The 24,403-nt window shown below is 43.7% G+C and overlaps 6 protein-coding genes and 3 long non-coding RNA genes across 13 annotated transcripts; 5 read left to right on the forward strand and 4 right to left on the reverse strand.

Moving 5' to 3' along the window:
* Nucleotides 1-2,825: 2,825 nt before the first annotated feature.
* LOC6902576 (glycine-rich cell wall structural protein 2) lies at nucleotides 2,826-3,415 on the forward strand. Its single transcript, XM_033379539.1, has one exon. The coding sequence runs from the start codon at nucleotides 2,921-2,923 to the stop codon at nucleotides 3,335-3,337; it is 417 nt and encodes a 138-aa protein (XP_033235430.1). The 5' UTR covers nucleotides 2,826-2,920; the 3' UTR covers nucleotides 3,338-3,415.
* Nucleotides 3,416-4,113: 698 nt separating this feature from the next.
* On the forward strand, nucleotides 4,114-14,477 carry LOC26532950 (uncharacterized). 3 transcript variants are annotated; one of them, XR_004469069.1, is made up of 4 exons: nucleotides 4,114-4,241; nucleotides 13,405-13,582; nucleotides 13,644-14,320; nucleotides 14,434-14,477. It is a non-coding gene; the product is annotated as an uncharacterized lncRNA (long non-coding RNA). The 3 variants fall into 3 exon arrangements; XR_004469070.1 differs by having other exon boundaries at nucleotides 4,129-4,241; nucleotides 13,366-13,582; XR_004469071.1 differs by lacking the exon at nucleotides 4,114-4,241 and adding an exon at nucleotides 13,038-13,149.
* On the forward strand, nucleotides 5,820-6,474 carry LOC117183933 (acanthoscurrin-1-like). The gene has a single exon (XM_033379538.1). It carries the CDS (start codon nucleotides 5,875-5,877, stop codon nucleotides 6,403-6,405), a length of 531 nt encoding a protein of 176 aa, XP_033235429.1. The 5' UTR covers nucleotides 5,820-5,874; the 3' UTR covers nucleotides 6,406-6,474.
* Nucleotides 8,828-9,522, forward strand: LOC6902574 (glycine-rich protein DOT1-like). 3 transcript variants are annotated; one of them, XM_015181190.2, is made up of 2 exons: nucleotides 8,828-9,184; nucleotides 9,227-9,522. In XM_015181190.2, exons 1-2 carry the CDS (start codon nucleotides 8,872-8,874, stop codon nucleotides 9,433-9,435), a joined length of 522 nt encoding a protein of 173 aa, XP_015036676.1. In that variant the 5' UTR covers nucleotides 8,828-8,871; the 3' UTR covers nucleotides 9,436-9,522. The 3 variants fall into 3 exon arrangements, with proteins under 3 accessions (XP_015036676.1, XP_015036677.1, XP_002133102.1); XM_015181191.2 differs by having other exon boundaries at nucleotides 8,828-9,130; nucleotides 9,173-9,522; XM_002133066.3 differs by having other exon boundaries at nucleotides 8,829-9,522.
* LOC6902573 (glycine-rich cell wall structural protein 1.0-like) lies at nucleotides 10,889-11,313 on the reverse strand. The gene has a single exon (XM_002133065.3). It carries the CDS (start codon nucleotides 11,289-11,291, stop codon nucleotides 11,016-11,018), a length of 276 nt encoding a protein of 91 aa, XP_002133101.2. The 5' UTR covers nucleotides 11,292-11,313; the 3' UTR covers nucleotides 10,889-11,015.
* Nucleotides 12,204-12,998, forward strand: LOC117183934 (uncharacterized). Its single transcript, XR_004469072.1, has 2 exons — nucleotides 12,204-12,642; nucleotides 12,701-12,998. It is a non-coding gene; the product is annotated as an uncharacterized lncRNA (long non-coding RNA).
* On the reverse strand, nucleotides 12,491-13,468 carry LOC26533259 (uncharacterized). Its single transcript, XR_001451366.2, has 3 exons — nucleotides 13,337-13,468; nucleotides 12,895-13,280; nucleotides 12,491-12,835 (listed from the first exon to the last, which is right to left on the reverse strand). It is a non-coding gene; the product is annotated as an uncharacterized lncRNA (long non-coding RNA).
* Nucleotides 14,478-16,262: 1,785 nt separating the features above from the next.
* On the reverse strand, nucleotides 16,263-16,698 carry LOC6902572 (circumsporozoite protein-like). Its single transcript, XM_002133064.3, has one exon. The coding sequence runs from the start codon at nucleotides 16,653-16,655 to the stop codon at nucleotides 16,407-16,409; it is 249 nt and encodes an 82-aa protein (XP_002133100.2). The 5' UTR covers nucleotides 16,656-16,698; the 3' UTR covers nucleotides 16,263-16,406.
* Nucleotides 16,699-18,638: 1,940 nt separating this feature from the next.
* LOC4816577 (mucin-2) lies at nucleotides 18,639-20,876 on the reverse strand. The gene is made up of 2 exons (XM_001356017.3): nucleotides 19,819-20,876; nucleotides 18,639-19,736 (listed from the first exon to the last, which is right to left on the reverse strand). The coding sequence occupies exons 1-2, from the start codon at nucleotides 20,588-20,590 to the stop codon at nucleotides 18,997-18,999; spliced, it is 1,512 nt and encodes a 503-aa protein (XP_001356053.2). The 5' UTR covers nucleotides 20,591-20,876; the 3' UTR covers nucleotides 18,639-18,996.
* Nucleotides 20,877-24,403: the final 3,527 nt, after the last annotated feature.

Genomic DNA, 24,403 nt, shown 5'->3' on the forward strand with positions numbered 1-24,403 from the left:
TTTATTGCCAGCGGAAACAGTTGCAGGAGCAGCATCTGGCTTGGTTCCTTGGTTCTTTGGTACTTTGGCCCTCGTCCGCGCCCGTGGCCTCTGTGATAGTCGGGAGTCTGGACCATGCAATAAACCCCGAGACCAATTTGCACAAGGACGATGAACCCCTGTGGTGCAGTTTTGCAATATTCAAGAGGAAGCGGGTCTGGGACGGGCCGTCGTCTGCTGGCGGCTTGCCACAGAGTCGCTTTCGGTCCGTACGATTGCAACAGTTGTGGGCCGGTGGTCGGGAGCCGCATTCGCCTTTGTCGAACTTTGTAGAGCCATATTGTAGGGCTCTTTTGTTCACTGCAATTTATGTTGGGCAATAAAATAAATGTAAAATGTTTGTCAATGTGCATACGAGTATACTCGAATTCGTACTCGTATTTTTGAATATTCCAGGGCTCTGAGCTCATCTCAGGTGGCGCCTCAAAATATGCCGGCCCCGCCATAGCATTCCATCAGGGGAGCCCAAACGGGCTGAAAGTAGGCAATACATTATGCGCAGAAACTTTAATTAAAATTAAATAATTCAGATTGCATATCGCATACGACATACCACACTCGCAATGTTTCGCATCGATATCGTTGCTGGTCGCAAAATGGGTTCGCTTTGTTCATTAGCCCGGGGCCTCGTAATTGAAAAGTTTGCACTGCAAACGCGGGTCTCGTAATTCAATTTTCGGATCTGCGAGAGGGCTGCAAAGCCATGGAAAAGGCCAATAACAATACGAGCGGCCGGCTAACATGCGAAATTTATACAAAGTTCGTCCGGGTCCCCGCCGTGATTGCGCCCGTGAATGTGCGTTTACATAATTAACATGACGTTCATTAGTTGGCATTTTAATATTATTTTATGTTGTCATTGGCAACAGGGCGAAGGCCCAGTCCACCGGCTAATATTCATGTTTTCGTCAACTGCAAATTATTTCACTTTTGGTGATTTCAACAAACAAATATTTATACGAGTACGAGTTTATTATTTAAACACTGAAGTGCGTTTCAACTGAGAACTCTTTTGTTTGAGCTGGCAGCTTAGACGGCTAATTATAATTGTATTCATTTCATTTGAACGCATTCTAATGCTACGCCATTTAATAACCATTAATAATTCAATGCGTATAAATCAACCATTAAAATAATTACATAATTCCCCGGTCCCAGACTTATATAAATACGCGACAAGCCTCTACATTAATTTGGCATCAAACCGATTAGACAAACTATCTGAGGCCCGACCGGTTTCATTAACTGATTATGTGGTGGACTTTTTGCATAAACAAATAAGCAAAGCAAAGCAAAATCAAATCATTATCATTATCGGGGAGCTATCCCAGCTTCCAATATTTCAGTATTTCAGTATTGATTTGAGTGTCTTCCGAAAATTACTTTCACTCGGTGAGTGGATCCATCTAAAATCCAATAGTCCCCGAATTCTTACGCTTTTCTAATTGACTTTTCGCAACTTTTGGCTGAAAAACCCCTGAGCTGTGAGTCGCTAATAGTCCCCCACACGCTTTCGATGGGATCGAGGGGAGGAGTACGAATAATTAGCAAGGTTCGCAATGACGAAACTGGAACTGGTTTCGCCAGATATATTGTTGTTCTGTGTATATACATCTGTATAATGAATTTCTTCTTTGATGTTTACGTTATTAACAGTCTCGCATTAAACATTTCGCCACAAGTTATTGTTGTTTGTTCGCTTCGCATGGGATTCTTTAGTATTGTATACTTGAATAACTCATATCTCTAAGAACGAAAAAAATGGGGGATTCTCAACTCTCAGTCGTGTGCGTTATCATTAGGTTGTGTGATTTTTTGCTCGATAATGATCCGATCAAACATTTGATTCTGCTCAAAGTTCGTCAACTTAAAATAACGAAGACTGCGAGAATTCCCCCATGGTCATGAACACTTCACTTCAAAATGAGAGAACTATACATATATAGTATATAATAATTAGCATTTTCGGTTTTTCTGTACAATTTTAGGGAATCGTGAGAGTTTCCTTTTTTCACTATTTCTCGGCGAAGAGCATTTCAATTCAACTCAAAGTGTTTTCTATAGAATACAAGTTTTTACTTAAAGCTAGCATTTACAAAACAGAGATTAGATTTTATATTATCTGGTGACCACCATTCCCTCAGGATGTGCTCGGTCGGATCCGACCACTCTCTGTGGTAAACTGATCAGCCAATTGTGAAGAAAGATTGAATAAATAAAGCTGGGAGAAATGGCGAACGAAATCAAGTTAGGAGAGCACCAGTATTTTATCGGGGCTGTCCACACCTTTCTGAGTCTCCAAGCCACGAGCACACATTTTGGAAACAACGCCATCAAAACCGCTTTCGACTAAACAAAACAAAGCAGGGGAATAAACTCTTCAAGATGAACTTGTCAGATGATCGGCCTTACAAAATTGGACAGCTCCCCAGCCACTTGAGTCCAGTGGGGAATAACGCAGATCAGGAAGCCCTCGAGCATCATTCGAATCAGTAAACAACAGCTCTTCTTCTATTGCAGACACTCGACGACGACTCATACCTAGGGTAAACGAGTGCGAGTATGCTGGGCTGTGCTCCATAATTATGCATGTTTGTATCGTAACGGGTTTGGGGATTCACCCGGCGCTTTTGACGCCGCCATCGCCACTGATAATTAGATATAAAAGCAAATGAAATGGAATGAAAAGAAAACCGGTAAGTGATCTGTTGGACGGCCGAGCTGGGACGGTTGGAACCACCCATTTATCACAAGCGTCGGCCGTAGCCGACCAGCGTTTCGGATAATACACGCAGTATAAATACTTTTGGGGCTCTGGTGAGAGACCGTCAGTTCATCTCTTGACGGCTCAGCGAACATACATACAGGCAGAAATCCAAATATGAAGATTCTGATTGTGCTGGCAGTTCTGGTCACCGTGGCATCGGCCCTTCCTCAATTCGGCTTTGGCGGCCCAGGCTTTGGCGGACCTGGCTTTGGCGGACCTGGATTTGGAGGCGGCGGCTATGGAAGACCAGGATTTGGAGGAGGCCCCGGCTTTGGAGGCGGTTTCGGAGGTGGTCCGGGCTATGGCGGCTTTGGAGGTGGGCCTGGATATGGCGGATTCGGCGGGAGCCCGTATGGCGGCTTTGGAGGCGGTGGTGGTCGTCGTCGTCATGGCGGCGGCGGCGGCGGTGGTGGAGGTGGTGCTGCCTCGGCATCGGCTTCCTCTAGCGCTTCAGCGGCAGGCGGCGGTGCCGCTTCATCCTCGGCCTCCTCATCTGCCTCAGCATCAGGCGGCGGTGGCTTCTATGGCTAGACCGGATGTCTGTGGTTTATACTTAAGATAGGGTTAATGTGTGAAGAAAGTCTGAAAATATAAAATCCAAAAACCGAATTTTTAGTGTCATTGTCTCTCCATCACGTAGTTCATGAACGGTCATTTACCCTTTGTCGTAGCACAAATTTGTCAACCCGCTAATTCTGCTGCAACACATACTCATCTACATACATCAATCACCAAAACACCACAGGAGAAGAACGTAATGAAGCACTTTACAGTTAATGGCCACCCGGCGCCTGTAGATGAAACGCGCGCGCATTTTTCCCGCCAGCACCACAACCTGTTGTGCCGGAATACATACATATGTATGTAAGCATGCGAAGACGGCCTCCTGTTCGCCCAAACAAACAGTTGCTGTATCATTTGTAGCAAAGAACTTGACATCAGAAAAAGAATTGGTACGGTATGAGGCTACGTGCGAGTCGATTGAAAAAATGCAAGTGCCGATACTTGAGCCCACAATTGAGCACAATTGCCCTTCACGCAATTTAGGATTGGCAAAAATTAAGCAGCAAGATTAACCAAAACAAACTTAGTGCTGGCAAAAGTAGGAGTTTCTTTTCCACGCAGGTGCGTTTCGATCGTTTTTGCGCCTTTCTGATACGATACTATCATCACTAACGAAATACTAATCAGCTGATCGCCAAATGAAGTAATTTATGGTAATTTGTTGACGTGCACACGTGACTGCCATTTGCCATTCAGTAAAAGAGCAAAATAAATAAAAGGGGTAATTGTACGCAAAATGTTCATAAGTGCGGCTGTGCGTTTAGCCGCGTAATTAAGCCGTGTAATGTTTAGCCAAACCAAGTCCAGTTTCTCGCCGTTTTGGTATTTTTGTGTGAATTCATTCGTTTCAAAAAGGATTTCGCGATCAGAGGTATGTGGCTATCAATAAGTATGTATTTAAAACCAATTAGCAGCCTACAGGCCACTCATTTGTACATATGTATGTTTGGCTGTATGACATACTTGAAACATTTCTATTCTTTTTTTTGATTATTCGATTTTGTGCTACATTTGCAAGGCCATAACGGTGCTTGGCTTATATTTCATCACTTGTGTGTGCATGTATGTATGTAGTGTGTTTTCGTGTGAAAACACAGGGGCGTGTGCTTGTGTGCTGGGAAACCGCATTCCAAAAGGAAAGTGAAAAAAGGGGACAACAACTGTTGTGCGCGTATTCTCGGCGAAAAGAGATAGCAAGAGTTCGTTGTCGATGGGTAAAAGGAGAAGACAAAAATTATTTAGTTGTTTCTGCCATGAGACTCGACTCCAATCATGTTGAATGAAATGGAACTACAGTGCATAAAACTGCCGTTAATTCACGCATATGAGTCGATGAAATAATAAAAATAGTTGCACATACATTTGTAGGCTTTGATGATGCAGGTGCGGAAGTAGTATGAGGCTGTCTAATGCCCTACTTCTTGGGTATCCGAGCACTGGGGACTCCCCTGTATTTTAGATTGGCCCACACATATGTATGTATAATCTACATATTGACACTCATTATGCGATCTGAAATTTAACTGGTGTCGAGATTGCTTACTTTGTATCCCAAATTGAACAAACAAAAATAAAAGCGAAAATGTGGTGGGTTTTAAATTTTATTTTTGCATTAATTAGAATAATTAACATTTTGAATTTGCCCAAATAAAAATGTTATACCATTATCAAATTGTATTGGCTTTTTAGGGAAATCCAAAGCAGATAAATGTACAAAAGTTGCACAAAATTAGATGTTGCGAAGAAATAATTCAGCATAAATTATGGCGACCGGCTCATTTATTTAGCTGTTTCTGACATAATGGTGAAATTAAGATTTTCTTCGATAGAGATGGCTACAGTGAACTAGTTCTTTTTCTTTCTAGTTCCGTTTTTGTGATGTTTTGATGTTCGAGACTTTAGACGGTGCTGCTATCAATTTGCTATTAGATGTATTGTAGTGTAAATTAAGACCAGACCACATCCGTATCTATGTTATTCAAACAAGCAAGATTATCTATTTAGTCGTCCAAAATCCAAGTGTTGTGACAATAATATACTCAAACCACAATAATATACACAAACCACAGATCCGATACTGTCGGAAATGCACGAGCGTCGTGCTCTCGATTTGCTCTCCAGCATCGAGAATGGAGCATCCGAAGAGATAAATACTAACCGGTTGCAGTGGGGGGATCGATATCGAGCCACCCGAGACTGTGTAGGGTACAACCATCGTACGCCCCGAACTTGCTAATGAGCCAAGCCATAAATATTGTTAATTTGCTGGGCCATCGATTCTACGATTGTTGTTGCTGTTGGCGTTGACGCTGTAGCCCGGCCGAATCTCTGGCTAAGCAGATGTCTGGAGTGCGATTCACGGTACATCACCGAGCCGAGAGAACGGCTTAGCCGTCCGGGCACTTTCCCGGTCTATCTATTGCCTCGAGACTGTATAAAAAGCGATCCCCGGCGGGGTAGTAGCTAAGTTTGCGAAGCTCTCTCGAGGGAACACAAGCGTAGTTATGAAACTGTTTATCGCGCTCTCCGTTTTGGTGGCTGTGGCCTCGGCCTTGCCACAGTTCGGCGGTGGCAATGCCAACGCCAACGCCAACGCTAACGCCCAGGCCCAAGGATTCGGTGGAGGCGGCGGTTTCGGCGGACGTCCTGGAGGTTTTGGAGGCGGCCCCGGATTTGGAGGCGGCGGATTCGGCGGTCGTCCCGGTGGCGGTTTCGGAGGCGGCCCCGGTTTCGGAGGCGGCCCCGGCTTTGGAGGCGGCCCCGGCTTTGGAGGCGGCCCCGGCTTTGGAGGCGGTGGCTTTGGAGGCGGTCCAGGATTCGGAGGCGGCGGCTTCGGCGGACGTCCAGGATTCGGAGGCGGCGGCGGCGGCTTTGGAGGTCGTCCGGGCGGCGGTTTCGGAGGTGGCGGTGGTGGTGGCTCCAGCTCAGCTTCAGCCTCATCATCGGCTTCTGCTGCCGGAGGCGGTCGTCGCGGCGGCGGCGGCTCTGCATCCGCATCATCCTCTGCCTCTGCCGCAGGTGGCGGACGGGGTTAAACCATTCCATAAGATATTTTGAAATAATTGTTAAGAAATGACTGTGAATAAAACATAACGTACAAAATTGTATTGATTTCAATAATAGCACGTAATGTTAAACGGATCCACGACCCTACGAAGTTCATGATCATAATATGTAAAACTAGGATACAGTACATATAGTACACTATGCATACATATTATCTGTGTATATTCCACCTCTGATACTGCTATATCAACTCTGGCTTTTAATGCTACAATTTCAAAGATACTCGAAAACCGAAAAAACCGATCCATAAAGAATAACCAGAAGAGCCAGAATGGAAAAATAAATGTTCAGTGGATAAGCCCCTTCCCCCTTCCACGCGCTCATTCATTCTGTCTCTCTCTCACACACACAATCTTCAGCGTGCAGTGTGCGCCCCCGGTCGGAGAGGATTGAGATATAACGGCTGGTGTTGGTGTGAGAAGTGAGCAAAACAGTGGCACAATAATGGAAACAGATAAAATATATTAAAATTCTGGTAAAATAAATCATTGGGTGGAACGGGGATAAACGAAGTAAAAGAATTAACTCTAGAAAATAACTAGCGGTCCTGGTACCTCTCGTTTTTTTCTCTTTATGTTTTTCCCCTCTCTCATAAAAAGTTTGAGCAAAATATAGATAGTTCGCGGTCTGAGTTCACAGTCCTACCAAAATCCCCCGAGCACGCATTAGCCAACAAATCAATTTGTATCTTTTTTGAACAATGATAGCAAAAGACAGAGAGATAAATAGAGAGAGATAGCATGTGGCAAACATCGTCTCCGATACCAATTTCGGCGCTGACGTTTATAATATACATATGTATATTGTATACATAGATCATAAGCTCACATATATTTGGAATGAGTACCAGCTCAGATGTGAGCTTTTAAAAATAACATGTTTTCGCAGGTTCGACATACATTTTTCCAGCTCTTTATAAGACTCCACTCCAAGCAAAAATGGATTTATCTTTATAGAATTTTTTGTTATTAACTTAAAGTTATATACAAGTATTAATAAAAAAAAAATTGTCTGTGGCCGGACCGTGATTGTTGTTTTGGAAACCTTTTTCTAGTACGCTGATTGAAATACTCTAATGATAATACACTAATACTCTTAGTAAATTGTCTGTAACTTAAATGCACTAATGTAGGCATTTCTTGCCAGCACCCGAATTTCAGTGCATCTTATGTCCTGTAAATATTCATCTGGTGACCCGACACAGGTCACGTCAGCCGTTCTTATTACACTGTGCCACAGGCAATACAACTATCATGAAACTCACTTTTTGTGCGGCTCAAAATGAATATAGATAAAATGGCTATAAATTTATGCCCTGGATAAGCGAACGAATATACTTTTTAGAGTAGATATTTGTGAAATAAATCCATTTATCCTATTAATATTAATTTTAGTTTATAATACAAAATATAGAATTAAAATTTGTTTCCTGTATTAGCTAATAGTACAGATAAAATAGATTAGATTTTGCTGCATAGTGTTATCGCTTATATTACTCCGATCCGGCACCACTACGAGTATGTATTAATTTACATTTGAAATTAAGGTTGTGTTCAAAACAAACGGAAGACTTCTGTCTCTGCCTAAGAGTTATGCTAATTTTCTAGGGGCCTGTTCGGCAGTCAGTAAATTACAGCAACGTAAATATGATAATATTTATATACTTTTTTGTGTGGAATTAATTCATTTTGGTTTTTGTTTCATGGAAGAACAAGGAAGAATTAAAATTGGAACTTCTCTACTGCGATCAAAAGAACATTCAGCAGAATATAAATTAACATGAGAAACTAGACTGTAAGGGAATCATGTTAAAGAGTAAAAGGTGCGTTTCACAATGATAAGACTGTCGTATCAGTCATTTGATCAACTGAATGAACAGCCCACAAGCGAATGTTACTATGGAATGGTTGTACTCCAGTTAGGGTATTATACATATGTACTTCGTATGAGTATATATGTATGTATATAGGTATGCATGTGTACTTCCTGGTAAAGTACCAGGTAAAAGCGCTGATCATTAACTCTCTTCCATTTAGTCCCAAATGCTGACAGTGCCAAAAAAGATTTAATGAAAAAGAAACACAAATATCAATAAGCTGTTAAATATTGATAGACGTAAACCGGTTTCTTTGGAAGGCACTCGAATGCGGCCCGTGTGGGTCCCCAGCATTAGCAAACTTTCCTCTTAGTGCTTCGGCTTGTTGCATCTGATCAAAATTCAAAAATATATCTACTACTCATTCGACTGGCCCTGCCTAGATCGCTGCTCTTGTATGTTGTTTTTGGCTCTGAGTTTTGTTTGCGTGCTAATTCGTTCTCGAGCGTTGGCCTGGTTCAATGTTTGGCGTCTGGTCAGCGTCTGGATAGGTATAAAAGCCGGGCCCTGCGGCAATGATGGTTAAGTTTCTTGCCTGACTCCGGACAAGCAAAGCATCATGAAGGTCTTCGTAGCTCTCGCCATTCTGGCCGTGGCATCGGCTGCCCCACAGTTCGGTGGTGCCGGCTCCAACGCCAACGCCAATGCCAACGCTGCGGCTGAAGGTCAGGGCGGACAGCGCGGACCTGGATTCGGAGGCCCTGGCGGACAAGCAGGATTCGGCGGACCTAACCACGGCGGACATCATGGTGGTCATGGTGGTCGTCCTGGTGCTCAAGGCGGATTTGGCGAAGCCGGAGGATTCGGTGGTCCTGGAGGCAACTTCGGAGGCGGTCCCGGAGGATTCGGTGGCCCAGGAGGCAACTTCGGAGGCGGTCCCGGAGGATTCGGTGGCCCAGGAGGCAACTTCGGAGGCCGTCCCGGAGGATTCGGTGGCCCAGGAGGCAACTTCGGAGGCGGCAATGCCGATGCCAGCGCCAGTGCCAACGCCAATGCCGAAGGAAATGGATTTGGAGGAGGCAATGCCAACGCCAACGCTAATGCCAATGCCAGTGCCAATACCCGCGGTGGCGGCAGCGCCAGTGCTAACGCTAATGCTGTGGCCAGCGCTGTGGGCAAGTAATCAAAGAAGACGATCCCAACTTTCCCAGTGATTTAGTTTTTTAATATTTATACAAAAATTAAAATATTTAAAAAAACTGAATAAGAACCGCCTTTAGAGTTATTTTCACACAAATCAGTGACGACTTTCAACCTATACAGTAAAGTACATGTTTGAAAGGCATAAGTGGGAGTATCCCTAATATGCCATGTGCGGATCTCAAATAATACGATCCGATATAACTACAAAAGCATCCATCGAGTACATATGTAGATAATCGGGCGGCGGCTAGCATCGAAGAAACTTCATCCGGGATGACCATGCACGATTCGTAAAGGTCCCCCACATACAGTGTATACATATGCATTGACGTACCTTCATTATTGACCAGGTTAAAAGCGGAGTCCCTATAGCAGTGCCGATCGATATAACAGGATGGATCGGATTACTATATACATTTATTGTTAGCTTTCTTACTAATTCTTATATTAGTTAGGTCTGGTCTCCTTATCTTGGTAATAATTTCGTTCTTTCCTTTTGAGGAAATGATTTTAAAATTTTGTTGTAGCTCTTAAAGTATTGGAAGGATCGGAAGGGTCTTAAGATCCGATTCTTTAAGCCTCTTATTACTCGACACCTGCGTTTCTTTACTTTTACTTTTACTTTTACTTGGAAAATAATTGGACTGCCGGACTACATCTCAATTGTAGATTAATACCTTAGTAAAGAGGATTTTTTTTGTCAGATCTAGCTCTAGTATTATCTCTTTCAGTGCAGAGCTAATCAATTTGTTGCGTTTTTCAACCGGTACAAATTTGAATTACTAATGTCCAAGCTGTCTAGATCGTAAATATGTATTTTTATTCCATTTCTCTTTTGGTGTTTTTTCTGTTTTCGGCAGATTTGATTATGACCGGGTCGCTCTGACGTAGGTACACTGAGAAAAATACAAGCTGAAGTTGTTTTGTTTTGAGCTGTGTTGTCTTTTCTTTTTATATGATTATGCGTAAGTAGTGTTCCAGAATGGTAAAAGATGTTGAAATTTGAGGAGGTACTTGATAACATTTGATCACACAAGAATCTGGTTCCTCAGCTCTTATAGTCTTTGAGATAAGTGCATTAGACAGGACGGCGACTATTGTCCTCTCTAAAATTGTTACTTCATGATAACTTGTTTTACTCTCCATAAAGATGATTTCAGTTATACAAACAAACCAACTGTGTTATGTTTTAGCAGATCGGCAAATATTAATTAAGCAAATTAGATGATCAAATCAATGTCATAAATTAAGCGGCCCCAATAACAGGTTTCTTCCGGAGACTTGGCTACCGCAGAAATTATACAAATAAGAAAGTATACATATGTGGATTTACTGGATGACTCCACCTCGGAAGCTAGCATATTTTTAGGAGATACTCGTATCTGCCAGTTCTGCTGATGTAAAGGCTTGTTGGGTAAAAACACAAGTAATTTGAAGCATTTCTATTTTGTTTCCGAAAATAGGGCTTTTTATTCAAATATTTTCTTGATAATGATGACAACTTGACTTCGCTGATTATCCAGGTTTGTTTGAGGTCGATCCTTGAGCCCACCAACAAAATTAACCGTGGTGACCGCCGCCGCCACCACCCCGGGAAATAGCTTCAGCATTGGCATTGGCTATAGCAGAAGAAGGTCCACGTCCCGAGTTCGAAGCCTGAGCATTGGCATTAGCAATGGCCGAGGCACCGCCACCACCGCCTGGTCCATAGCCGCCACCACCACCTGGTCCAAGGCCGCCACGACCACCTGGTCCAAGGCCGCCACGACCACCAGGTGCTGCCTGAACGGCGGCCAGGGCGAGGAGCAGGAAAGCGCACAGAGCAAAGAACTTCATTGTTGGAGCTTGCAATGATTTCTGAGAGATTCCCGGCCACTTTTATACAATTCCTGCATCCGTACAATTTAATCCAGACCCGTTTTTTTTATGAACTGGTCTTTAACGCTTATTGCTTGCTAATATAGATGGAGATGTTCGATTTCATTTATCACATTATTTAATTGCGAATATTATACGTAATATGGGAGAATTAATACAATACACAATCCATAGTGATATTGAAACGGCTGTGATGCTTTTAAGAACCCAAAAAAAAAAAAAAACTAACAATATTCTTTACAAAATTGTGTTGGTTGCGGCAAGTCAAGAGAAAGTGCGTCTGACTAGCGTACTCGTACATTGAAAACCTATTGGAAACATTTAAAAATATTTTGCTTTGATATGACCGGTTGGTCAGCGTATAGATAAAAGTTAAATTATATTAAAAAGTTGGTACCATTATTTCTTTGTGAGACAGAAAGTGTTTCCTTTCACCGCCTGGTCCATATCCGCCACCACCACCAGGTCCATAGCCGCCACCACCACCTGGTCCAAAGCCGCCTCGACCACCTGGTCCACCAGGTGCTGCCTGAACGGCGGCTAGGGCCGGCCTGGTGTGGAGAAATTGGAATTGGAATATCGGCCCATGTCATGGTCCCGGAAACCCGATGTTGGATGAGTTGGAACTGAGTTTTCATTGAAATTAAATCTTTTTTACATCGATCAAATCAATCCATTGCAAATCAGTTGGAATTCGGATGTCTTAGGTCCCTAATGGATATACTAAGGCTGGAATACTTTTGCATTGTAGATCCATTTGGTATATGAAACCTTTTACTTTGTTCTTTTCACAGGCGAAAAGAAACGAATCTTTGACTAATTGGGAATACATTTTTGATTATCAGAGTACCATGGAAAAACATGTACAGATGTATATGTATATATTTATATATCATCTCTTTGTCTTTCCAAAGGCGGTAGGGTCTACTTATGTTGTTTCTTTCGATTTCAGTGGATCCAGAGGAGATTAAGGGTTGGTTTTGCAGAGATACATTTTGGGGCTATGTAAGGTTTGGTGATATCAAATCTGAAAAATATCTGGTTAGTCCGACACTTTCAAATTGGAATGGAAATGGCCCCACAGTCCTTCTGTCTTTATGGGCAGGTAAGGGATGATATTCCGGAGCCAGGAAAGCACTACAAAAACACCACTCTGCTTATAATTATTAATCAAAATTTATTTGGCTTTTGTGAGTATATGTGTTCAGAACTATGGCTGGGGGGAAGTGGCAACAGCTTTTTTTGAGCGAAACCTTTCGCGGCACACTGGACAACGCATGACTGGATCAGGAATAATTTCACCCAAATAGTAAGACCTCTGTTTAACCAGATATTCTATGCAAGTATTACAGAACGTGTGCTTGCAGGGCAATGCAAAGGGATCCACTTTCGGACCATAGCAAATCGAGCAAAAGTCTTCAGCGCTGCCCGTCTTAGTTTCTTCCTCAGCTTCAGCTGGCTTGTCCTTCTTATTAGTCGCCATATTTTTTAGTAGATCACGGCTGAAATCAAACCTTTTTTCAAACAACATCCTTTTTATTTTGTCCGCTCATTTTCTTACCAAAACGAACTATTTACTTGCCAGCTGTTCTGAGAATTTTCTCGAAGCTACGAAGTGTTGAATATAAAAAGTGTGTATATAAAAGTGTTGCTCAACGTCAAAATGAAGCGGGGTGTAGCACGGGGTATAGCACGGCACAATGGACAGACGCTTCAAGTTACATTTTCAGCTCTCACCGAGATGGTTGCATATTCATTTTCAGCTCTCAATCTGACCGCCCATCGGAGATATTCCGTACAAAAGGAGTGCCCGCAGGTCAGTTTGAAAGGATTTTTCATCGCCTCCACACAAATTACACAATCTTCAACATCGTTGGCCGACCCTGTCGGTTTTGGGGTCTTCTTAGCGGCTGGTCGGGTTTTTTTTTCTTTCTCGGCACTTCACGGCTTAAAAAAAATTTAAAATTTAAAGTTTATTTCGTATTCCGCACAGATTTTGTTACCGGCTTCAACTTTTTTCTATTTTTAATAGTGACTGACTCGTTTCACAATTCTCCCGAAACTGTTACAGATAAAGTAGTGTTGAGGTGACTTCAAGTATCCATTTGCACTGCAGCATTTGATTTGTGTAACACAGTAACACAGCCACAAGCTGCCAGGCTTCAGCTGTAAGATCAACACAGTACAGAACTTCACAACACTGTTTATTTTCAACACTTCGATACTTGTCAGGAAAATTGTTGGAATCGGTAAGAAAATTAATTCACAAAAGTTTTACCTCCGATTTTATATCCTTATTTATTCCACCAGACTTCCGGCGAGGTGGTCAGCTCCAACCAGGAGGGGAGGTGACTCGATCATCTGAGGCGCGGCTCTGTTCCTCGTCCCGAGGAACCAATTTCAAGGGTGGCCAGGAAGCTGGAGCCACATCCGCCACAACCTCAATGTTTAATTTGGTCAAACTGGAAGGCTCGAAACACTGCGCCACGTCTTTTCCCAGTGTCCCTGATTCAAGAAGATCATCATCATCAATTGGTGTTTCCTGGTGCTAGGCCAGGAAAATTATCAATGCTTTGCAATCTGGCCATTCCAAACACGATCAAGTGCACAGGAAGGTGGCGCGGCATCAATCGAATGGCGAAGAGGATGAAGAGCAATATGTTGCGCCTGCAGGACCCTCCACGACAAGCAGCATCAGATGATGAAGCGCAAATGCGAGCAGTCTCAGTCCACCAACAGACTGCGATCTGGATTTTAGTCTCTTTCTGGTGGACGTCTGGAGCCCAGTCTGAAGCCCCCAATGGAGGATCGGGCAGCGACTACCACACAATTTATTTGACTAGCCGATCTCCAGCAGAAGGTTTGCCTCAACAACCGGGACAACCGCCTCCGCTGCCTTACTAAAATCAGCAAGAAGACGCACTTAAAGCCCTAGTCCAGCAGGAACCCTCCAGAAGGAGTAGCGGATGCAGTCCGACCACGAGAAGGTAAGCGACAAGGCTTTCCCAGTGGATGCCAAAGAGGACCTTAAGTCCTTCTGTCACCGTACAGGCACAGTCAAAATATCCAATTGGTATTCCAAAATTCCTCACATGTGTAGGAAGCGGAGAGCAGCGACAAGAACGGTTCAATAGAATGCAAATGCCGAAGGGACTGCATCTCCACTGGCAATGCCGGCGACGAAAGTGGCAACTGCCGCGGCTTATGCCGCGGGAATCTGATTAACGACCAACTTAACATCCATCTTGACCGATCTCGAAAGGAACTTCTTCCTATTGAACCCACTCGAGGTGGCCGGTGAGTATGACCTGGCTGTCATTCAACACGTCTTGACGGATCATTTCTAAAACAGTTTCTTTAGCAGGCCACTCTTCATGTTCCGTTGGCCACTACCTAAAAGTGGCTTGTTTTTCATTGGAAGAAGCAACAGCATGGACTGATGAACTGACCACGTTCCAGGCCTAGGGACAGAAGACACTTGTTGATGTTGATGGTCTTCCTGGATCAGTCCTCGCTGGAAGAAGTACTGGCGCATCGTTCCGATCCAGCCAGATTGAACATATTGAACATGGGGGGCTTCGCGTTTATGGCTCCGGCTCCTTCTACACCTACAACTACTATGTTTCACTCGGCAGATACCTAAAAGGCATAAAAGTGTGTGAAAGGATTGCAAATGTTTCGTTTCCTTCTTTGTGCGTCTCCAAATTAGAATGCCCGTGTGCCTGTACCTTTGCCAGTGCCAGGGTATGAAAAAGGCGCCTCAAGTTGGTTTAAAAACTTGTCCCTTTTTCGTGAAAGATTCTCATGTGAATGCACTTTTAAGCGCACTTTCAACCATCCCAGGAGCAGGCTTTGCCACAGTCCCAGCCACAGCCACAGCAGCAGCCACAGCCGCACCACCCACAGCCGCACCACCCACAGCCGCAGCCGCAGGAGCAACAGCAGCAACATAATGGCAATGGGAATAGCGTGAATGTAGAGCAAAGAACTTCATTGTTGGAGCTTGCGTACAATTTAATCCAGACCCGTTTTTTTTATGAGCTGGGCTTTAACGCTTATTGCTTGCTAATATAGATGGAGATGTTCGATTTCATTTATTACATTATTTAATTGTGAATATTATACGTAATATGGTAGAATTAATACAATAACCAATCCATAGTGATATTGAAACGACTGTTACGCTTTTAAGAACCCAAAAAAAAAACTAAAAATATTCATTACAAATTTGTAGAGCGGCAAATGAAGAGAAAGTGCGTCTGACTAGCGTACTCGTATATCGAAAACCTATTGGAAACATTTCAAAATATTTTGCTTTGATATGATCAGTTGGTCAGTGTACAACGGCAAAAGATTAATTATATTAAAAAGTTGGTACCATTATTTCTTTGTGAGACAGAAACTGATTCCTTTTCACGTCCAGCAGTAAAGTCGGGTATTCCATTGGTAGTCTCTTGGGATCTTGGGATTGTCTTAGAATATGTTATTATAAGGAATTAGACTCTTGACCAACTTTCCTTCAGATTTTTCTCCATTCAAAAGAATATAGTCTGTAATTGAAAATCCGATATCAGCAGCACGATTGCTGAAAACAGATTTTGCTGGTGATACAAAAATGCAAAATTTCGCTATTATTTTGTTACTTTTGTTCGTTCTTCTTCTTGGAACTTTCCTAAACGATGGCCCCAGGAATATCAAACAACAGGTGGTGATTTTATCAGGTAATTCGTGTTTTCTTTAGCGAAATATTAATTATGCAAATTAGTTGAACAAATCAAAGCCAGAAATTTAACACAAAAACTGGTTTGCTGACCGACTACCGTTCAGCAGGTTAAAGTTTCCTTCTCGTAAAGTTAACTAATCCCATCGGATCTATGTAGAGTCTATTGTTTTATCTGAAACACAGTCGAAGCCAAACAAATAGTCAAATTTTGTATCCGCAGAATATGTTTTATTCAAATGTTATCTCGATAATGCTTTGCCAGTGGAGGCCCGTCACAGGACGGGCCCACTTTTCGCCGTAGCTTCGTATCCATGCCTGTTCCTGGTCGATCTTTGTTGGCTCTCAGCAATTTAACCGCGACGATTACCGCCGGAACCGCCCTGGGAAGTGGCAACAGCGTTGGCATTGGCCGTGGCAGAAGCTGGTCCATTTCCTGAGCTCAAAGCCTGAGCATTGGCATTGGCATTGGCCGAGGCACTGCCTCCGGCGGCGCCACCAGCACCACCACCTGGTGCTCCACCTGGTCCTCCACGGCCGGGGGTAGCCTGCACGGCGACCAGAGCGAGGAGCAGGAAAGCGAACAGAGCAAAGAACTTCATGGTTGGAGCTTGCGATGCTCTCTGAGTGGAGTGCAGTCCCTTATATACCCGCACCAGCCAGCGTGTGCGAAAGGCTGGGCTATACTAGTTTTCTAGATATGTTGATTATATTTGTTTATTTAAAACTAATCAGTTCCAGGGCTATAATCTATGTGTGAGTGGTTCCGTTTAGCACATTTTTTAGGCATATAAACGTGTGAAATGGTGTGCGGATTGGAAACTTGAAGTTCAGCCGGCTGAATAGATTCCATAGTAGTTCATTCGTTCTACTTTCTAAGATATATGTATGTACATACATATGGACATAAGTCCATATTCCAATAAGTCCATAAGTCCAATATTCTATTCAGTCAGCTGAACAGCTTAAGTGATATCAATCTGGCAAATAATTAATATAAAAGATGTGAAAGCGATTGTCATTTACATATTATCTATTTTACTTATAAAATTGTAGATTAAGATAAATATCGCGTTTCAATTAAATTAGTTACAGTCAGAGCTGAAAGACCTTTAGGCTGAGGTTGATTATTTTATTTTAATATCGTTCCAGGGCATAGTTTTAGGCTTCCTTGAAATTCGGATTAAATAAAGTATGCATTGCGGCAACCTAATTTTACTTAAGAGTATGTCGTTGATATTAGATGTACTACATACAGAAATATATTCTTCAATTAAAAGTTTAAACAATTATATATATATAATAACTAAATATTAATGCCTGTTCATTCGAATTGAATTCGAAACATGTGACTATATTAGAAAAAGTAGTCACCTTCCAAAAACTGCTTTTGAGTTTGTTTTTCGAAGCATGTGTTTCATTACATATGGTCTTATGGGAGTGAAAATTATGTTCCAAATTTCATAATTTCAAAATTTCAATTATACGGCTGAAAGGATTGCCCAAATCAAAATAAAATTTAAAAAAATAAGATTTATCAAAATGAAATCTAAACCATTTAATGAAAGACCATACATTTCCCAATTGTTTTTCAATATGTACCTATGAGGCTTGGTACCACATCTCTCCCTAATAGTGACTAATCGTCGGCTAGTGCACATTCCAATGCCCAGTCCCAGCTTAGTTGCCTGGCTATACCCAAAAAAAACCCGAATTGCCAAAACCTTCAATTCACATTCATTCAATACATGTGTGTATGCATGAGTATACTCGTATTCAACATGCAGTTTAACGCCTGATCAAGTTCAAATGGAAATTAGCGCGTTGTGTTTATTTTATTGTCGAATACTTTCAAGTCTGAACGGGAGCAGCGCAGAGCCAGCCCATAGACCACAGCGAACGTGAGAGTCATTGCTAAATCCCCAAGAGCCCTACACAGTTTGATAATTCGCCGAATCGATGAATGAATAATCTGCAAAGCTATGGCCGCCGGACCAGACTCAGACCGATCGAATGGAACCGACCAGTTGGCATAGCTGGTCCACGTGTTCGCCCGTCCGTCCGGGTCCATGCCGGAACATAAAGCACAAAAATGTATGACGACTTTTGAGACGGTTGCCGGTTTCCGAACGCAGGTGGGCAGCATTCAGCTGGTGGGTTGCCGTTTGCTGGCGGTGCCCGCACAGTGTTTTGGGTTTCTTGGGTGCGCTGCCTCAACAATCTGCAAAATGATTCATATACCATAGATGGCGATCGAAGAGAGCCAAGCGTATAAGAGAAACAGATCTGAGCTGTTCTCAGTAAACACCTTTCTTCACAATTGTTTACAACCCAAATTAAAAATAGAAAATCGGAAATATAGGGATTTACACCACGTAGGTAAATGCCGCACCTCTTTTTGTGTACTAGCCTCGAATCCATGCCATCTACTCTCAGTGTAGTGCATCGATGCCCAAACAGATTTCATTGATTCAATATTATGTCATACGGCGATATAAGGCTGAAGCAGACTAGTGGATCAACAATGTGTAAAACACAGACTAAGTTTTTTCTTTGTTCAATATCCAACGCAAACACGAATGGAATATTGCTATTCATGTTTTATTTATAATTTATAAAATCGTTTATCTTCAGCATTTCTCTCTTTCCCCACTTGGCGGACCGTACGCATTTTTGCACAATATTTTGTATCTGTATTTGCATTCCACGACGCGGATTCATTCGTATCTGTATTATGTATCATTTAATTTCATGCCGATTCGTTTCGTTTTTTGGTTTATCACACTGTGCTTCGGTCAGCTGAATGATATTTAAATATTTTAATATTTAACTCGTTTAGAATATGAAAACTGTCTAAGAGCAACCGGGTATCAATCGCTCATTCTTCTCCTCCCCGTTATGGCAAGCTGGCCTTGACAAGGCCACATTTTTGGTTGTAGAGCTTCAAGACCGATTCGTCCGCACCACCGAAGAGTACCCGTAGAGCACCTCCACGCCGTCGGAGTTGAAGATGCGCTCGACGCGCGGGGCTCGCGTCTGAATGGCACGCGGCTCGGGAGTCGAGGCTACATCATTGGTGCTCGGACCGTGTGTGGTCGGGATAGTAGTCCAGATGGTGTTCCGGATTGTGGTCGTGGTCTCTGGCGATGTTTGTCTCTGAGTTGTGGTCGGGAGGCTTGTGGTGGTCTCCACGACATTTTTGGCAGTAGTCTCTGGCTGAGAACCTAAAACTACTGCTTGTCTGGTGGTTAGGAGTACAGGTGCAGGGCTTGTGGTAGTTCCAGGCGCATTCGTAGTGGTTTCGATAATCTCGGTGGTGGTTTCGATAGTCCCGGTGGTGGATTCGATAGTCTCGGTAGTAGTTGTAGGAGCATTCGTAGGGGTTTTGATTGTTTCGGTGGTAGTTCTAGGAGCATTCGTAGTGGTTGGGATTGTTTCGGTAGTAGTTCTAGGAGCATTCGTCGTTGTCTCGATAGTCTCGGTGATAGCTCTAGGAGCATTCGTCGTTGTCTCGATAGTCTCTGGGGTAGTTCTAGGAGCATTCGTCGTTGTCTCGATAGTCTCGGTGGTAGTTATAGGAGCAATCGTAGTGGTTTCGATACTCCCGGTGGTGGTTTCGATAGTCTCGGTGGTGGTTTCGACCGGGGGCTGGGTGAATGTAGAATGCGGCGAGGAACTCAGTTCTGTTGTCGAGCAGGGAAGATAAATAAGTTACTTTAGTCGTTTAAACCTAAGAGATATTCTCGTTGGGAACACATCAGTTACCTGTTGTCTCCTGCGTAGTAGCCCCAGTGGTGGATTCCTTGTCTTCTTGTTCCGGAACCAGTGTGGTTTGCTCGATTGCGACTGCTTCGGTGTTGGCCAGCCAAAAGAGACCGGCCTCGGTTCGGGATTCTTCCATTTCTGGAAGCATTCTGGGCGTCGCCACCAGCTGGCCTTCAGCTTCAATCAGTTGTAGGAGTGGCGGCATTGTAGCTCCCCTGTTCTCGAAACTATCTTCTTCGCTATTGAGGGCTACGCTTTCGTCCACCAAATTTGCGGTTCCAATGGCTGGTGGCCTGCTTTGGAAGAAGCTACTGGTGTACTTGCCCTTGGGCGGTTCTGTGGTAGCATTGGACCTCGTCCCTAATGTGGTGCCATTAATCTGTATATTGGTTTCCGTGCTCCTGGGCTTTTCTGTTGTCCCGTTAATTTCGGTGGTCTGCGTCTCGCGCAGCTCTGGCTGGGCGGTCTGGGCTCGCTCTAACTCTAGTTGCAGGACAACGGAATCGGGCAATGGTTCCTCCGTAGTGCCGAACGGACTGTCGGTGCCCTGCGAGAATATCTCTCCCCGCGAATCGGTGGTTAGGATGAGTTCCGTGTCAATATCCATCGTAAAGGTTCCAGACTCAATGGGTGACAGCGAGGAGGACTCCTCCTCTTCTTTGGGCGGAGGAGCGGATGGAGTTGCTTTTCCATCAGACTTCGACTCTTTTGCTGGGGCTGCCTGCGCGGCCGCTATCAGCAGCAGTATGGCAACGAGCGGCATGCGCGACATTTTCGACTCGATCGATTTACTGAATGTCCGGAATGCGAGGCGACTGTTGGCTGGCAATGAATCGCGTCTATGAACTCGTCGAACCGTTCACTTGGGGCCCCGTTGGCCTTTGTCGCTTGGCCAAAACTTGCTCCTGTCTCGAAAAGCTCTCTCTCTGTCTCTTTGTCTCTTTGTCTCTTTGTCTCTCTGTATATCTCTAGCTCGGAACTGGTTCACCTGGGGCCACTGGCTTCCGCTCCACACGACTAGTGTTGTGACTAGTGTTGTTTGCGGCGAGGAACTAAACCGCTTGCAGCTTCGGCCGCAGCTTATAAGGCGGCGAGCGAAAGCACCCATTTGAAAACTGTTCCCGGCACGGAGCGGCCCTGTCTTCGCTCTGGGTATTTGGTTTCTCAGCTGCGTTCGCAACTGTTTTTCATCCGCGGCGGCGGCTGTTTTGACGCGGCCCGAACTTGACGTGGAGTGCTGGTGAGTGAGGTAAGGCTCGGCGCACTTGGCCCAGAAACATCTTTTAAATGCCACTTCCCCCTCTCCAGTGCAATTTCACTTTCAACGCGATCACCTGTGCTGTGCTCTGTGCTCACCTCTGATCCGCGTATTGATCGGTGTCGGCGACAGTGCCGTTTCTGTATTTCGCGGAGCGCCAAACCGGCTTTCTGGTATGCCAATTAATTCGTTACACCTCGGCGTCCTCTCATAATTCGCGGTTATCCAACGATTTTTGATCAACACTCCATGAGAGTGTCTCTATGGCAGTCAAATTGTTCTTTCAGAACCCACAAGAAGTTCTCTTTGAAAGACAATTCTGATTGCCGACGTTGTCTTGCCTTGCAAGAGCCCCTGACTGTGGGTTGAACGATCGATTTGGAATAGGTCTAGCGATAACTGAATGGAGGCAATAATATGAGGCAATAATGAGGTATGCATGGGAAATTGATTTCTTCCTTCTGGCTACAATAATAATTCGATCGGACGATGATACGGAGTTTTCAGTTCTCTCGTTTTTGTTACAGAATTGTGAAGTTCGAGATTTGTGGGAGCCGAAAACAATACACTTGTTTCAGTCTAGTCTAAGCAGAAAATCCGCTCTGAGTACCGGCAAGGAATATTACTGGAACCAAAACTTGAACTTTTCACTCAAAACTATTTTATATAATAGAGAGATAATTGCCGATCGATCACAACAATATCGGCTGAATATTCTCGATTGTCTTGACATTTTTCGATAAATTAAAGTAAGGTTTTTATTGATATGCGATATTTATTTATGTATAAATCAGTCAGCAAGATTACTCTATCTAATTTTGTCTATTTCCTGTAACATTTCATTGAGAGATGTAATGTGTTGCCTTAAGTTTATCTTATCTTTCCGCTGCTGGTCTGAGAACTATTAACTGAATGACTCTCCTCGAAAACTTTGACCTCGCAAATTGATTTTCGTGACAGTTTTCGGCCACAAGCCATTCCCCGTCACATTACCAGGAAGAACTTTCATAATTACCTCTTATCGAACTAGAGAACCGACCGCAAAGCCTCATCCCGCGCCAAACTTGAGGAACAACAGAAATATTGTTGAACAAGCCGTAAAGATAGTTTTTTGTCTACTCGACAGAATCGACTAGAGGACATGGCAACATGGAACCAACAAAACGATAACGATGCGTACAGCCACGAGAGGCAATAACAGTGAACTCTGAACTGGGAAGTGGGAAATGCGAAGCTATTGGGATACATTGGGGCTGCGTGGTTTGCCGAGGTCAGCGGAAAGTATTTGGCTGGGAAATCCTTAAACGACCCGAAACAGAGTCGTAGGCGTGGCGAATGCAATATGATTTATTTAATGAATGGTCTTTGTCCGACTTTGCCGATTGTCAGGACACCCTCGAGGGTGTGTGGGATACCCAGAGAACACCTTTAAGTAAACTTCAATAACATCATTAAGACAAGAGAAAGTCTCGAGGACGGAAAGGCTCACGGGCATGGAGGGGAAGTGGCGACGGCACCCACTCGGACTGAGCTTCTGCCGTCAGGGCCGGATACAAAGGGCAAAGGACACAAAGGGCAGGCGGCCAACATAAATACGACTCGTAAAATGTTCTCGAGAGCCAGAGAGAAATTTTGGCAAGCAAATTAGTTTGCCCAACTGATGATGGAGGAGACTGACTGTCTCTGTTCCGGCCAGGAAACATTCAGCACTCTGTTGAAATATTTATGCAGATCATCTCAGCGGATGAAGGATGTGATGAGTCCCGAGTTGAGTAGCCCCAGTCACTGGGAGGGAGCACGGAAATATCATGAAATTATTATTGTTAAAGTGAAATCAATGCTGGCAGCATTTTCAATTTACCAACGAGAAATACAATTTAAATGCAGAGTGAAATGAGCCTCCTTCCTGATCAGAACAGGGGGAAGCTGTGGGCTAGAGCCCTAATGCCTTGGAAACCATTAGGGAAATATTTCGAATGCAAATTCTGTTTCCAGCAGATGTATGTAATTTCCAGTATCCAGCTGCCTCGGACTTTGAAGTGGCGCCAGTGGCAATTTGTCCTGGGGGCGTGGCACTTTATTGCCTAACGATTAGGCCCGCTCCATTGGCTCTTGATGCTAATGTTTATTTCTAAATTACTTTGAATGGAAATGGAAACGAAAATCAATCAACGAGGTGATGGGGTAATCAGTTCTTTCCCCTAAGAGACACGAATTTATGCAACTCCTACGTGCATGCTTTATGTTAAAAAATGTTTAACTTCGTAGTCCACGGGCTCTCAAGAACTTGTTAACTTGCCCGATGGCGGCTCCAGTAGTCCTCGAATGACTTTCAATGGCTCTTCAGATCTCACAAACCAAGGAACTTGAAACTCTGCAACTCTGTTTATTTTATAATTTCAGCTGCGGCCAAGAGCTGATGCTGCCATTGTGCGAAAATGAAACAATAGAAGTCGGCAACTCGAAGTGGATGAAACGAGACGAGCATTGTAATTGTATTAAAAAATAATTACTTTATAAATGGGAAATTGCGGAAAAATATTGCATTGTCTTTGGCCTTTGCTGGGGATTCAATTATCGAACCATAGCGCACAACTATAGAGGATTGTACAGTCAGTATACAGTATATATATGTATGCTTATTAATCCTTGCTTAAAAGGCTTCACTCTACTGTCGGCCATTGTAATGCCTGCTGTATATTTATTTAAGCTGGCTTAAAGCCGTTGAATCGGCTTTTTTCATTTGATTCTCCTAGGTGGGTAGATTTCCCTCACATGGGGCGGACTATAGAGCTCAAGCCTTGGAGCTGCAACTCATTTTTAAAGCGATCTGTATATCCCATTGGAATTCCATTAAAAGAGGCTCCCCTTAAAGGAAAGTTGGCGGTAGCCCGCTGAGCAAAAGTTTCTATTCGCAACAACAAGAATAAGTTGATTTAATAAATTATGATGTGTGTGTGTTTGTGTGACGCTAATGACAGCCTCTGAAGGAGCCGCACAATATCATTATAAGCCAAAACTAAATCAACAGCAACTAGAGCACACGCCAACAACAACAACAAGAACAACAGCAGCAACTGCCAAAGAGCCAAGAGCAGCAGGAGGGGACAGAGAGTGGGACCTAATAGTAGATGCTGAGGCAGGAGCCACTAATTGACTTTAATTATTTTGTTGTACTAAATGTCTTGTTTACACAAGGAATAGAGAGGAAGAGATACATAGAGAGAGAGAGGGAGGGAGAGAGGGAGGATTGCAGTGGTGGGCGATACACTGACAATTCGAAGTCACTTGTTCCTCCTTGCAAGGCAAATGAACAGCAACAAAAAT

Source organism: Drosophila pseudoobscura, chromosome 4 (assembly GCF_009870125.1).
Source record: "Drosophila pseudoobscura strain MV-25-SWS-2005 chromosome 4, UCI_Dpse_MV25, whole genome shotgun sequence".
NCBI lineage: Eukaryota > Metazoa > Arthropoda > Insecta > Diptera > Drosophilidae > Drosophila > Drosophila pseudoobscura.

Bases quoted from the DNA above. Each gene is read 5' to 3' on its own strand.
- LOC6902572 (XM_002133064.3), bottom strand. From the start codon at position 16,655: ATGAAGTTCTTTGCTCTGTTCGCTTTCCTGCTCCTCGCTCTGGTCGCC.
- LOC6902576 (XM_033379539.1), top strand. From the start codon at position 2,921: ATGAAGATTCTGATTGTGCTGGCAGTTCTGGTCACCGTGGCATCGGCC.
- LOC117183933 (XM_033379538.1), top strand. From the start codon at position 5,875: ATGAAACTGTTTATCGCGCTCTCCGTTTTGGTGGCTGTGGCCTCGGCC.
- LOC6902574 (XM_002133066.3), top strand. From the start codon at position 8,872: ATGAAGGTCTTCGTAGCTCTCGCCATTCTGGCCGTGGCATCGGCTGCC.
- LOC4816577 (XM_001356017.3), bottom strand. From the start codon at position 20,590: ATGTCGCGCATGCCGCTCGTTGCCATACTGCTGCTGATAGCGGCCGCG. The intron at 19,737-19,818 runs GTAACTGATGTG...GCTCGACAACAG, and splicing joins TACTACGCAGGAGACAACAG to AACTGAGTTCCTCGCCGCAT.
- LOC6902573 (XM_002133065.3), bottom strand. From the start codon at position 11,291: ATGAAGTTCTTTGCTCTGTGCGCTTTCCTGCTCCTCGCCCTGGCCGCC.